Below are 13,198 nucleotides of genomic sequence, written 5' to 3'. Positions count from 1 at the left end.
CGAGAGTTTTAAAGTGGTAGCCTTGTTTTCGCCTGTGATTGGTCGATTCGCTTATTGCTCCAGTCTTGTCATCGTCACCATTAATTTTAGGTTGGGCGAGCACATGGCTGGACCGGATCGATGGTTTGATTTGCATTCTTCTAAAAATCGTGTGCTCACGTTACACAACCGCCTATTCTGATTGCAATTTTACATTTTCCTATAAAGTGACAAGGTATAAAGTAATCTGGATGTAATCTTAACTACAGTTATCGCTATATTAACATACAAAAGGCGCCTTTTGAATGATACGTATTACAACGCACACTTGATGTAGGTATTACAAAGTTTCCTTAACAATGTGCCTTACATTTCAATAATTGCAGAGAACAAAAATGAATCACCACAATGAATTCCAAGCGATCGTGCTCGCTGGAGGAAAAGGCTCCCGCATGACGGAGCTTACGGCAGGCAAGCCCAAATGTCTGTTGCCGATCGCAAACGTTCCCATGATCTGGTATCCCTTGCACATCCTCGAACGTTCGGGTTTCAAAGAAGCGATCGTCGTTGTTGCCGAAGCAACCAAGTCCGACGTATCGACGTCGTTGGATAAATTGGGTCTGAAAATCAAGATAGAATTCGTAGGGATTCCAGGAGCGGAGGATCTCGGCACGGCCGATTCTATCAGACTTATTCATGAAAAAATATACACGGATATCCTGGTGATATCCTGCGATTTGATCACAAATGTGGACATATCGGAGATCCTGAATTTATACAGGAAACATAACGCGAGCGTAACCGCTCTGATGTTGCCCACGCCGAAAATGCCCGACGACTTTGTAACGCCAGGCCTGAGAAACAAGCAGAAACCGGAAACGGACTTGATCGGCATCGACAACAATACGGGACGATTGATTTTCTTGGCTTCTGCATCTGATTTCGAAGAAACGATCAACATCTCGCAGAGGCTTCTCAGGAAGCACGCTAGCTTCACCATTCACTCCAAACTGATGGACGCGCATTTGTACATTATTAACAAATGGGTGGTAGACTTTTTAATATTTAACAAGTGAGTGAACTTACTAGGGAAAAATGTCGAAGAGACTGAACGTAAGTCTAATCAAATGTAAAAATGTTTTTCAGAAATTTCACTACGCTGAAGGGTGAACTTTTGCCGTATATAGTCGGTAAACAATTATCCAGACCTAAACAATCTATGGATGATAAGACTTCCATGGTACATATGGATTTGAAGGAAGATATCTTCCATTTCGCAATGGAGAAACCATTAGACGAGTTGATAAGAAAGATGTCGGCCTTCAATGATCATAGCACCGATCTGGAGGATGCTTATAACGAGGACGTAATACGATGTTACGCTCATGTGTCAAATGAAAAATTTGGTCTTAGAGCGAACACCGTGCAAATGTATCATCTTGCAAATGCTAAGGTTGATATGTTATCTACTTTACATAGCTTTATGACAAAGGAATAATGTATATTATTCCAAATGTGTACAGGATCGATACGAGTCGACCACTCTCACACGGAGCCACGCGTTATATCTCGAATAATATATATTTTATTTACGCTTCAAAATATTAGAAATTTAAAGGATCAATTTCAGCTAATTTCAGAAATATCCTGTACAGATATCAGAATGGTGGAGTGATGACAAGAATACCGATCAATTACCGCTGCTGCCGAGTATCTCGAGCACCGCGACTGTACGCAGTACGCAGATGCAAGAATGTCGCGTAGGCGATAATTCGTTGGTCGAGGAGAAAACGTCGTTGAAACAAAATCATATCGGGCCTAACTGCACCGTGGAATCCAAGACAAGGATATCTCAGAGTGTGATAATGGGACATGTAACTGTTAAGCAAAGGTGTGTTGTTGGAGATATTTGTTAAACACACGTACATTTACGATTCGCTATATGAATTTTTTTTTTACAGATGCGTTATTCACAACTGCATACTGTGCAATGGCTGCATCATCGAGGAAGGCACGGAACTGAAGAATTGCTTGGTTGGAGCACAACACGTCGTGAAATCTGGTAGCCAACACTCTCACGAAGTACTCACTGATGCGGACAGACTCATAGAAATTTAATTATTCACCTTATATTACGTATAAATTATTGTAAATATAATTAGATTATATTATTTGTAAAAAATGTTTAATATAAAAGAATTACCTTTTGTAATTGAGCAATTTCTTATTCAGATAGAAAAAATTACTACATAATTTAGATTAACATTTCTTTGGATGTTAAACGAGTTTTCTATTTTAAGAAATAAATCTTATTACTCAATTAGTTTACTAACTTAATTTTTTGCATTAAATAAATTTACCGTCGGAGTAAGAATTCCGCGATTAGTTCCAATCAGCATGTGCAGAGGTCGTTTGAAAACACGTCGTTCCTATTGGTTGGTTCTCGACTGAACGAAAGAACGTGCGGAATCGGAACGGTGTCTATCGTCTCTTCTTTGGGTTGCTCTTTCATCTAAAATGGTGAGCGTGGTTTTACGTTATTCAAATCGATTTATTTCATAGCGATCCTAACGATCGGCCGATTTATCGGCGCAGAAAAGATGTCCTGAATTTTCGTAGAACTGTCGTAATTGAATAATATCGGGTGAAAAGAATGTCATTCCGTACGCTACTGACGTAATACCGGTGTACAGGTTATAACAATGTTTATGTGTGACACGTTGAAATCATTTATTCCCTGGAGTATATTTATTTCTCATTTATTTGTTCATAGAAAGGATTAAAAATAGCCCTTTATATCGTTCTCCATCGTTAATTCTTCTTTTTTTTCTTCAATTTATAATATGGAGTCGGACTACAGTTAAGTTCACTATGCTCCTGCTTGATGTTCACAGACGAAGGGTACATCCAGCTTTGGTAAGCGGCGTAATAAGACGCACACGTTGTGCAGGAGATGTGGACGTAGCTCTTACCACATCCAGAAGTCGCAATGTGCGCAGTGCGGCTATCCGGCTAAGAAAATGCGTTCCTGTAAGTCGCTGTCGTGCAACGCGACAAGTTTGCACAGAAGACCGCCTGTTATGTTTATACAAATATTGAATATTTAATGTTGGTTTAGGAATATTAATTAGATTTATATATGACGACTTCACAGATAATTGGTCGGTCAAGGCGAAGAGGAGGAAGACCACTGGTACTGGCCGCATGCGTCATCTTAAAATTGTGCGCCGTAAATTCAAGTAAGCTACGATGGTTACGTCAAAAATGTAATAACTAACGAACGTTAAAGCAATTGATCTATACATTTTTTAACAACAATTATTTTACAATTATTTTATGTCTTCTATCTTTTCACACTTTCTTTTTATTAAATGATGAAAGATATATAAACACATTATCTAATTTTTCCCACAATTCATAATATATACAACACATATAAACGATTATTTTGTATATATTTATAGAAATGGATTCAGGGAAGGCTTGCCGAAACCCAAAGCTGCTGCGGCTAAGTAATTATCGACATCCTGTCTTATTGTCTAATTAAGTTGTACAATTTTGACTACCAATAAAAAATCTAAAAAATTCAATCACAACATTATAGCATCTCAATAATAATTCCTTGTAATTAAGTAATTCTAATGGAACGATCATTGCATTTATCGAACTATTTTCTTCTTTAAAAGTGTGTTTGTAGACAAAGAATTTTAATATGAAACTCTATATGAAGATTTATGAGCACTTATTACACCGAAGAATTGTAATTTCTCTGTAGAATTCCATTCATATGAATGATGATAAAGTTAAGTAAGATAGCTTAAAATTAAGCATACTCTTGTTTGTTATCTTAGTTCCCCTTCCATTTCTTTCTTCTATTGATACATTGAATAGCGTTTACAAACACGTGAGATGAACTTTTGATAAACCTGTGTGTATACGTATCTTTATGTGTTATATCATATCTGACAAGAAAATTTGAAGAAACGTGCGATCGAAAAGATAAGGTGCGTTGTCTATCGTTTGCGCAATCTCCGCGGAATTTTTAATTGCCGCGCGACGGCTTTCCATATATTTAGCGGGCCCCCGACCTCGCCAAACAGTACGTTCGATGCAAGATGATAACTCGGGTGATCGGTGCAGCTCCATTGTGCATCTAGGCGTCCGCCGATACTCCACCCGAAGACTATCGATCTTCAACCTACCAATTTGAGAGTTATGCCACGCACCAATATTCAGCGAATATTTCGTTTCCATAAGCACCGAAGAATCAAGAAGATTCGCTTGATTAAATAACAGTAAAGAAAGGAAACTTAGAAAACGCATTTAAAAGCGAATTCAAACAGGCGACTCAAACGAAATTTGACCGAGAAAACGGATATTAATTAACGTTTCTATTACACACATATAATTCTTGAGGAATATTTGCAATTACGGATAATTTCTGTTTTTTTCGACAAATCTATTGTAATATCGAACGTTAAAACGAATTTCATCACAAAATTTATAATATAATTCTATAGAAATGGGCATTCTGCGTCAGTTACTATTTGGTAAGTGCACGTCTTTTATTATTAGTTCCACATTAAAATAATAATAAAATAATAGCCGCTTGCAGATTGTCTGAAATTTATATATTGGGCTGTGCAGGTAAATATCTATTAGTTACCAACACTGTGAGCTGTGGGTTGATGATGGCAGCGGGAGATGTGATCCAGCAACGCAGCGAACATTGGAAGAAGCATTGTTCTGACAAAAAATACTTTCCGAGCAGTGTCATAGCAGCGTCACCGGAAGATGAAATGGTGACGGCGATTTCCAGCACATCTGCATACGGACACGATTACATGAGGACCAGGAATATGACGGTTGTAGGACTGGTTCAAGGTCCGTTTCATCACTGTTTCTACACGATTCTGGATAAGGTTTTGCCAGGCAGAAACGCAAAGTCAGTCCTCAAAAAAACATTACTCGATCAATCGATCGCGAGTCCCACGTGCCTGGGGATATTTTTTGTCGGCCTCGGGCTTCTGGAGAGTCGCAAAATTAAGGAGATCTGCGAGGAGCTAAAGCTGAAATTCGGCGACACGTGGAAAGTACGTACGGGATTATATTCGTTAATCGATATTTCAATAATCGTAGAGAGCGAATTTGTATAACAATTAAAATTCAGAGAAACTGCTATCGAAAGTTTTCTTCTTAAAATATGTAATGTATGCAATTTATTGAAATTATTTTGTCAGGTCGACTGCTGTTTCTGGCCTCCAGCGCAATGCATTAATTTTCTTTTTGTGCCCCTGCATTATCGAGTACTTTATACGAATGTTATGACGATGGTCTACGATATTTTTCTATCATATATGAAATATGTAAGTTTTGCCTATGTACGTTTTACAATCAGAAAACCGAATGTACGTTAAATTTTGAACAATCGCAATGAAGTAATAATTATTTATTTTATTCACAGGACGCTCACTTCGAGTGACAGAAATCTCATGGCTAGTCTGAACAAAAGATATGACTGCGTAAATAATAATTGCGAAGTATGCATTGTGTATATATATATACGTCTATTGTTATTAATTATATTGTACGTAACAATTGTGAAATAAAATGCTATCGGAAAAAAATTCCAAGTAATATTACCGTATATCTTCCCGTTCCGACGCCTTATCACGATCCGATATCCGATCTATTTGTTCATTTCCACGATTTTTACCAGATGATAAATAAAGACGAGTAATCATCCGTCGCAGTTCCTGTTGTGACATATGCAAAGAATTATTGATAACAATTAAAACTCGGATGTTAAAATAACAAGATACTGCTTTTTATAATTGCAATATTTCACGGTGATTTTCATCGAAGAAATGATACGTTCAACGTTTTTGTTATTGCAACTTTGACTGGGCTAATCTCAAATCGTAATTACGTCAAGATAGAAGAAATTTAGATCCAAGTTCGAATTACGTTATATTACGTTCTGCGAGAACGAGAGACACCTCGTAACGTTGTTAAATTTATATGCGAATGAATCAATAAAAAGAATTCGGAAGTTTATCGGCGTCACTCAAACCCGAATCGTAAATTATTCGTAGAAGAATGCGGCGTGTGCAATTGCGAAATAACGGCGATCGCGATCGAATTGATCTGCGCGGACTGCGGACATGCGAGTGACGCATATATCCACAAAAATGCGTGTCCACAACAATCGCCTTATCGCGCGGAATAATCTCTCATTGAGTTTATTTATTTGCTCGACCGCTTTTGTTTGGCATTTGGCGACAGTAAGATTACACGGTCTTCTAACCAGACGTCGTCACCGATTCGAGCACAAACACGATATTAATGGCGTAAACACAAACAATAAATGCAATTGTCGCGCGACATAAATAATCGACGAGAATATTTTTTACGTAAAATACAGAATTTTTCCAACAGGCCTCGCCGATGCGTCGTTATTCGCCTGAGGTTGCACTTCGCCAGTAAGCACTGCGCCCTAGAATTGTATAATAATATATAAACTGTAACACTTAACATTTCTATAAAAAGCAAGGATGTGTGTATATAGCGCGAGTAATCATTAGTACATCAAGATCTCTATACTTGTTTCGTAAATTTGTTTACGCCATATTATTTTATCTCGGACAAAGACGATCATACTTGTCCTATATATATGCTCTTTTTATATACCTTTGCTTATCTCTCACTTTGTTTTCTGCAATATATCTGCGGTACATAATAAATTGTAGTTTCCAACTTCGGTAGATTATATCTACGATATCGTCAGTGCGATCGGAAATTTTTCGTCGTGATAACAAAATATCCTTTGTACATCGATCAGTATTATATCTTCCTTGTCTTCTGCAGCGTTAATCTGCAACCGTAAAATTTCAAGATTAATTACGTTTAACATGTCTTTCCGTTAAGCATCAATTTTAATATGAGATTCTCGACTCTTGATTTTTATTATTAACGATAACGACTATAATCAACTCAATTCTTTTTATCAAGTGAACGAGCACTCCTCAGAACGACTTGGACTTATAAACTCTGATTAAGTTAATCATCAGCGATTAACTCAAATGATATAATCGCTTGCAACAAGATTTACTATCTAATAAATAATTCGTCATCCCTAATCTAATCTTTCTTCGCGTCAAAAAATTAACGAATTTGTTTTTGCTAATAAAAAAGTTAATAATTAACTTAATCGGCCATATTATAGTTCAACTGACAAATGTCCAGTTGTTAATGCACATAAATCAACTTTTTAATTTCGGTTCAACTTACTTTTACCTTCTTTTAATTCTTAGAACTGAAAAAGATAAAAAAATCATTTAAACCGAAATTAAAGTTAATCATACATATTGATATGGACGAAAATTGCTTTAGGTAAAATATCTAACTATAATTTGTTATTTTTTATCTAATCTTTTTAATTTCATCTTTATTAACAGGACAGTACAGCTATTATTATTTGATTAATTACCAACTAATTGTAAGTTAATCGAAATTATCCTTATAGAATATAAATAACGAACTATGAACGAGTGAGAGAGAGAGAGAGAGAGAGAGAGAGAGAGAGAAAGAGAGAACGAGAAAGCGGAAGGAAGGGCGAGAGAGAAATGGTGGGGGAAATCGGAACGGCCGATGACTATTACCTGACTTCAGTATGCTCGAAATTTTGGTTATACTGAGTAGAGATTTATTTTTTTCTTGAATGTGCAGATGCCCGAGGCATCGCTTAATTGCGCTTTTCCGTGACGGTATCCGTGGCAAATGAGATCGGCGCGCTGCTCGACGTAGCATGCATCTCCACTCGACAAGTCACCTGAAGGTTCTCCTCGTTTAATTGGCCTACATAACCGCTACAACAATTATGAATTTGCAAACGCTTTTTCAAGACTTCAATCCAAGGTAACTCTCATTCCGAGTCATTCGTCACGACACCCGACTCAGCGACCTGTTACCTTCGCCGATTGGCACATTATTCATAAGTATGGACAGAAAAATACAGAGCTATTAATTATATATTCCAGCAAATTTCTGGTGCACACATGCCTGATGATATTCACGTCTCTGTTCGCTCTTCGATTGGACGGCTTCATCGAATGGAGTTATTGGTCGATATTCAGCCCGATATGGTTCTGGAAAGGCATGGTGATCCTGGGAGCAATGGTCGGGAGCTACGTCTGGTGGAGGCATCCCCACGCGAGATTAGAAGGGGATGCCTATGTACATTATAAAGCGATGCTGATTACCCTGGCATTGCACCTAATCCTGTTGATGTTCGAGTTGTTGGTATGCGACAAATTAGAATCTGAGAGGCACTTGTGGATACTGGTGTTCATACCCTTGATTTTCATCTCAATAGTATCAATTGCAGTAAGTATAAATTACTTTTTTGCAAATTGCTGCCAGCATTTTTATCAACGTTGTACTCTCACCTTTTGATCTCTGTTATGATTTAGGTTTGCATCTGGGCTGTAAAACACGATCGGTCGTTCGAACTGGAACTGTTTTGCGCAGTGAATGTATTACAGTTTATCTTTTTGGCTTTGAGATTGGACGGCTTCATAACGTGGAGCTGGGAAGTTGTGTTCGTGCCGCTGTGGGCACTCCTTTGTTTATCTTTAGTGGCTGTTTTGTACGCGATAGTATTCGCCGCTGTTTTACTGAGAACGCCGCAGATCAATGCCCGCCAGAGGCGGACCTCCTTGCACTCGGCGGTGGCGTATACATTTCTAGTTGTTCCCATTTTAGTGTTCCAGGTATAACTAGCGCGTTGTTTCGTGTATGCTTCGTTAAATGAATCATAATCGACTTAATTTTTCCTTTCCTAGCATTATTTAACATAAATTAATCTGTTTTAGGTATTGCTAGCGAATAAATTAGACGGAGATATTTCAATAAATTATATCACAGTGGCAATGCCACTCCTCCTGTCGCACATGACACTTATTTTTATGTCCTTTGGCGCAAAAGGTGGAAATAGATGTGAGAAATAATTTTGTAAACTTTATTATTTAGTAATAGGATAATGATATATCATTTTTTTTCTCTTGATATAACATATGTATAAGATTATTTCGTTATTAATTTTATTTAGCATGTAAGAACGATGGAATTTTTGTCTAGGGTGGTTTGGTATCAGAAAAGACTTTTGTCACTTCCTGCTAGGTTTATGTCCATTGCTTCAAGAATATGGTAATATATCGTATCAACCAAGGGACGAGCGAGATCAACCACCATCCGAGCCAATGATTACGGAAAAGAGCGAGAAGCTTATTAAGAAAATCGACCTAATGAAACCTGTTGTGCCTATAATCTCTATAGACATGCCTGACTGATTGGCTTAAAACAGGTATTCGTCACAAAGATGTGTTTAGAGAATGTGTTAAAGCCGAAGCGCAGACTTTTGCATAACGTATAATGTATAAGCATAAGAAAATGGATTGGTCTATTTCCTTATGCACATATATATGGATCAATCAATTTTCTTATGCATTTTATGCGTTATGCAAAAGTCTGTCCTTCAGTCTTTACATGCAACGATACGTGTAATGCAAATTGACGATGTCTAAAGTTTCTCATTCTGATATCTTGCAGGGTTAGCTCGGATATTTTTAAATTGTTATTTTTAATGCAACTGACGTATACAGAGGCCAAATATCTACTATAAAATGATCAGGTATACCTTTAAATATTAAATGGAACTAAATACGGATAATTGAATGTAGCTGTATTTGCTTATATTAATTACTTCTCTTTATTCTAGGCCTTATTAAACAAAGAGATCGAATTACACGGATATATATGTCGGCTGGGATACAAGACTGAGCACCTCGCATCTCTCTAGAGTAGCATTGTCAGGACGCGTTAAAAAATGAAGAAAGGAGCGGCTGGATAAATTAGAAAAGTGATATTGCTGTTAATGTTGCTGGACATCGTAATGTTAAATGCCCAATCATTTATTATATAATAATGTAGAAATAATGTATATACAGAGACTGTTATATATCATAATAATATTACGTATGGATAATGAATATTATACGGGTCTACCATACGCGACGACGGTAGACAAGTGCTAGTGTAACGTTACATTATTTTATATATATATATATAAAACATCTAAAAAAAAAAAACTATTATAAACTAATAAAGTTTCTATTTTTTGGTATCAACAGCAACGATCAATTAATTTCTGCGATACTGCTAATTCAACAGACGAAACGATATTGCATGTAGAATATATCGAGATTATTTCAGATTTTTAGTACTATCCAGCAGTTTTACTGCAATTGTTACAAGCATTATAAACATAAAAGTGAATACGTTGAATTTTCTGTTCGACATTGCAAAATCTCTGTAAGTTATTATGTAATTTGTGAAAAATAGAAAACTACGTCGTGAATATTTTATTTCGTCATGTATCCTGTTACGGCTGTAAATTTCGTTGAAACCTCTTTTTCACTTCTCAGGAGATTACCACAATGGTACGTACTCTGGTATCCACGTTCGACCAAGGAGCGAAGATAAGTTCGTCGACACTTTAGCGATATCGAGGTCCGCATCTTCTATCAGCGATGTTTCCGAAACATACAGTACCTGCAGACGATGTGCGCACAACGCAACGAATTTCGCTAACCCAGAACAACTATAAGAGTGAAAAAATTGTTATTATTTCTTATTAATATTTTGTTGGAAGGGTGATGTCTTTGACATATATCACTGCCGCCTGCCGCACTACAGTACTGAAATATATATCAATAACGAGATATTTTGGCAAATTAGGTACACAAATTGATGATGCGAAATTAAACATTAGTGTTATACAAAGTAAAGACGATAATTTTATTAGTTTTCAAATTGCGTATCTTCATGAAAGCATTGAAACTTAAATTTGCAATATTTTTGAGTTTTCAAGGATATCTCAATATTGAATTAGGGCAGCGATGTATATATATATATATATATATGTTGCATCTTTATATTCACATACGTAATTTCGCAATCGCCCAAACCGACGGCACTAAGCCGCGGGCAGCCCTTGGCCACGGAAATCAGGAATCGATCAATTGGACCACATCCATAAGCGGCGATAACTAATTCAATCAATTGTGGATATTGCTTGCTTATCCGTGACATTATCGACTCTGATGTTTCGTCACCAAGGTACAAATGCGTTACGGGAATGTGCGACGTGAAGAGTAATTTTTGATCATCATCGTCAGTCATGTAAGATAGTCTAACGAAAAATAGAAGATTAGCTGTAGCTTACTTTGACTTCCATTCACATCGCGTGGGTATTGTAATAATCACATTCGATCAAGATTATTGGTTTATTTTTACTTACAGCGCGAGATTTATGTCGGGCAAACGATTTGAAAATGCGGACCACGCTTTGTCGCTGACACATGGAAGAGGCTTCGCTTCCGGATGTGCCTCCACTCGTAGAGTTTCCAAGTGAATTTGCTTTACCGAGCACAACGCTAAGAGAAGCTCGTCGCTCAGCAAAGCATACGATAAAGATAATTCGCGAAGCCATCGACAATAATCGGCCAAAGCGAGAATGCCTAAAATAACGAGTTTGTAGCGTATGTATGTGCAATTTACGAAATCGCAAACTTAACTCTTATTCGTTGCTATCGGTGACACCATGCCGTCTTCGAATTACCTTCGGGCAATAGTCGCGGAAATCCTTTAACTCGCATAAGATGCAACGTTCTGGGATCGTCTTTGTCGTTATTCCAACGATGATCCTTCCTGCGTTTGACATTCTTAGTCTTGGAGATCGTTACTGCGGATTTAAAATGCTCATCGATCCCGAGCTTCGCCGTGCTTGTCACCGCAAACATTTGCGACAGTTGAGATGTTTAGTTTCGCATCACTCTTTCAAACTGACTCGGTGAAAATTTTGCCGACTAAAACAGTACAACGCAAGAATTCACTGAGGATCAGTGAGTATTTCACTCAATTTTCTCATCTTATATTAAAGAATTGAGCAATTTGGTTTCTGAGAAGCTCATATATTATACTTTTTTCTAACTTTTAAGCTTTTTGTTTGCAAATCACTGTTCCCGGCATTTAATATCACTCTAATTGAAATAATCTATTATTAACTGATTCTTTCCAGTGAAGTCTCACTGAATGCGGCGTAAACTTATAACTGTTGCGCGTATTTTTCTGCATGCATTTCAATGGTAATACACTGATCCCGTTTAAGAGAATACGTTAATTAATACGTTCAATCTTACGCGGTATTCGAACATTCTACCGTGATGAGCGAAGCTCTGGACGCTGCTGCAAAAGTATTCGCGCGATGGTCTCGATAATAAACCGAAGATATGCTCTTTCGTTCTGCGGCGAATCACGGTCCCTGGTCTAGCTCGACTCACCGAGATAGGTGCTAGGAAAAAGCGAAAGGAGTTTACGGAAGTGGGGACTAGGGCATACACGCGAGGAACGTGTGTAAACGTTAAGTAAAAGTAAAGTCGCGAAGAAAAGGGTCAAGGACTTCGAGATTGCAGATATTATTCGCGCGCTGCTCACGTGTATCACATAAAAAGAAAAGATCTTTTACATGAGGCTACAACGGGGAAAACGTGATAAACGTGATAAACGGGGAAAACGTGATCCAAGATGCGAACTTACTTATAAGTTTATCATGTTCTTCCTCTGGATGGAGAAAATATTGAAATAAAGACTACAATAAAGTTTTCATTTGATTTGCAATGTTTGCATATTTCTTGACTATAATATGGAATCTAATGTTAATCACGCGATAATAATAAAATCTTACATAATAGCTAATCACCTGCAAAATATTATATCAAACTGTTAAAGCAATAATTTCTTTTAATCCAGGATAGACGTCGAATCGATGAAGTTTCTTAAATGCAATGACAGTTCTTTGAACATCACTCATCGAGCTGGTGACCGTTTACTCATTTATTTAGTTATTAATGACTCGCACGTGACGTTCCTTTCACTAATAGTAAGACGTCCACGTGCCAGCAAGCTCACGTGCATGGACCGTTCGTACCCCTTCACATCTTTCCGACATTCGTAAAGGCCGCACTATCCCAGTCAGTTATATTAATATATATTAGTAAAATTGACTTGTATCGTTTTGCTCGGAAGTTATATAAATTTAAACGTATTTTTTTTTTAAATAAATTTATCTTAATTTTCTGTACAGTGTATTAATTAACAC

The 13,198-nt window shown here is 37.2% G+C and overlaps 5 protein-coding genes and 1 long non-coding RNA gene across 10 annotated transcripts; 4 read left to right on the top strand and 2 right to left on the bottom strand.

Annotated features, from left to right (window-relative positions):
* Positions 1–55: 55 nt before the first annotated feature.
* Positions 56–2,191, top strand: Eif2bgamma (eukaryotic translation initiation factor 2B subunit gamma). Its single transcript, XM_071699221.1, has 5 exons — positions 56–214; positions 366–1,051; positions 1,126–1,432; positions 1,635–1,870; positions 1,941–2,191. Exons 2-5 carry the CDS (start codon positions 375–377, stop codon positions 2,095–2,097), a joined length of 1,377 nt encoding a protein of 458 aa, XP_071555322.1. The 5' UTR covers positions 56–214; positions 366–374; the 3' UTR covers positions 2,098–2,191.
* Positions 2,192–2,416: 225 nt separating this feature from the next.
* Positions 2,417–3,575, top strand: LOC139768722 (ribosomal protein L37a). Its single transcript, XM_071699211.1, has 4 exons — positions 2,417–2,499; positions 2,874–3,009; positions 3,134–3,218; positions 3,444–3,575. Exons 1-4 carry the CDS (start codon positions 2,497–2,499, stop codon positions 3,493–3,495), a joined length of 276 nt encoding a protein of 91 aa, XP_071555312.1. The 5' UTR covers positions 2,417–2,496; the 3' UTR covers positions 3,496–3,575.
* A 322-nt stretch (positions 3,576–3,897) lies between these two features.
* On the top strand, positions 3,898–5,583 carry LOC139768716 (mpv17-like protein 2). The gene is made up of 4 exons (XM_071699204.1): positions 3,898–4,529; positions 4,627–5,072; positions 5,220–5,345; positions 5,444–5,583. Exons 1-4 carry the CDS (start codon positions 4,502–4,504, stop codon positions 5,459–5,461), a joined length of 618 nt encoding a protein of 205 aa, XP_071555305.1. The 5' UTR covers positions 3,898–4,501; the 3' UTR covers positions 5,462–5,583.
* On the bottom strand, positions 5,414–7,777 carry LOC139768725 (uncharacterized). Its single transcript, XR_011717418.1, has 3 exons — positions 7,641–7,777; positions 6,670–6,853; positions 5,414–6,475 (listed from the first exon to the last, which is right to left on the bottom strand). It is a non-coding gene; the product is annotated as an uncharacterized lncRNA (long non-coding RNA).
* Positions 7,609–10,398, top strand: LOC139768712 (transmembrane protein 185B). Of its 2 annotated transcripts, none has more exons than XM_071699194.1 (7): positions 7,609–7,896; positions 8,019–8,364; positions 8,451–8,750; positions 8,853–8,976; positions 9,160–9,343; positions 9,589–9,670; positions 9,758–10,398. In XM_071699194.1, exons 1-5 carry the CDS (start codon positions 7,859–7,861, stop codon positions 9,327–9,329), a joined length of 978 nt encoding a protein of 325 aa, XP_071555295.1. In that variant the 5' UTR covers positions 7,609–7,858; the 3' UTR covers positions 9,330–9,343; positions 9,589–9,670; positions 9,758–10,398. The 2 variants fall into 2 exon arrangements, with proteins under 2 accessions (XP_071555295.1, XP_071555294.1); XM_071699193.1 differs by having other exon boundaries at positions 9,118–9,343.
* On the bottom strand, positions 9,905–13,108 carry LOC139768714 (F-box/LRR-repeat protein 3). 4 transcript variants are annotated; one of them, XM_071699198.1, is made up of 5 exons: positions 12,800–13,108; positions 11,660–11,906; positions 11,339–11,558; positions 10,985–11,230; positions 9,905–10,639 (listed from the first exon to the last, which is right to left on the bottom strand). In XM_071699198.1, the coding sequence occupies exons 2-5, from the start codon at positions 11,838–11,840 to the stop codon at positions 10,468–10,470; spliced, it is 819 nt and encodes a 272-aa protein (XP_071555299.1). In that variant the 5' UTR covers positions 11,841–11,906; positions 12,800–13,108; the 3' UTR covers positions 9,905–10,467. The 4 variants fall into 4 exon arrangements, with proteins under 4 accessions (XP_071555299.1, XP_071555301.1, XP_071555298.1 ...); XM_071699200.1 differs by lacking the exon at positions 12,800–13,108 and adding an exon at positions 12,637–12,793; XM_071699197.1 differs by lacking the exon at positions 12,800–13,108 and adding an exon at positions 12,240–12,592.
* Between the last annotated feature and the right edge of the window lie 90 nt (positions 13,109–13,198).

This window comes from Temnothorax nylanderi, unplaced genomic scaffold (assembly GCF_030848795.1).
Source record: "Temnothorax nylanderi isolate EJ_2023f unplaced genomic scaffold, tnyl_v1.0 TNYL_tig0017_pilon, whole genome shotgun sequence".
Lineage (NCBI taxonomy): Eukaryota > Metazoa > Arthropoda > Insecta > Hymenoptera > Formicidae > Temnothorax > Temnothorax nylanderi.
Note: the sequence above shows the minus strand (reverse complement) of the source record. Positions and strands in the feature narration are given on the sequence as shown.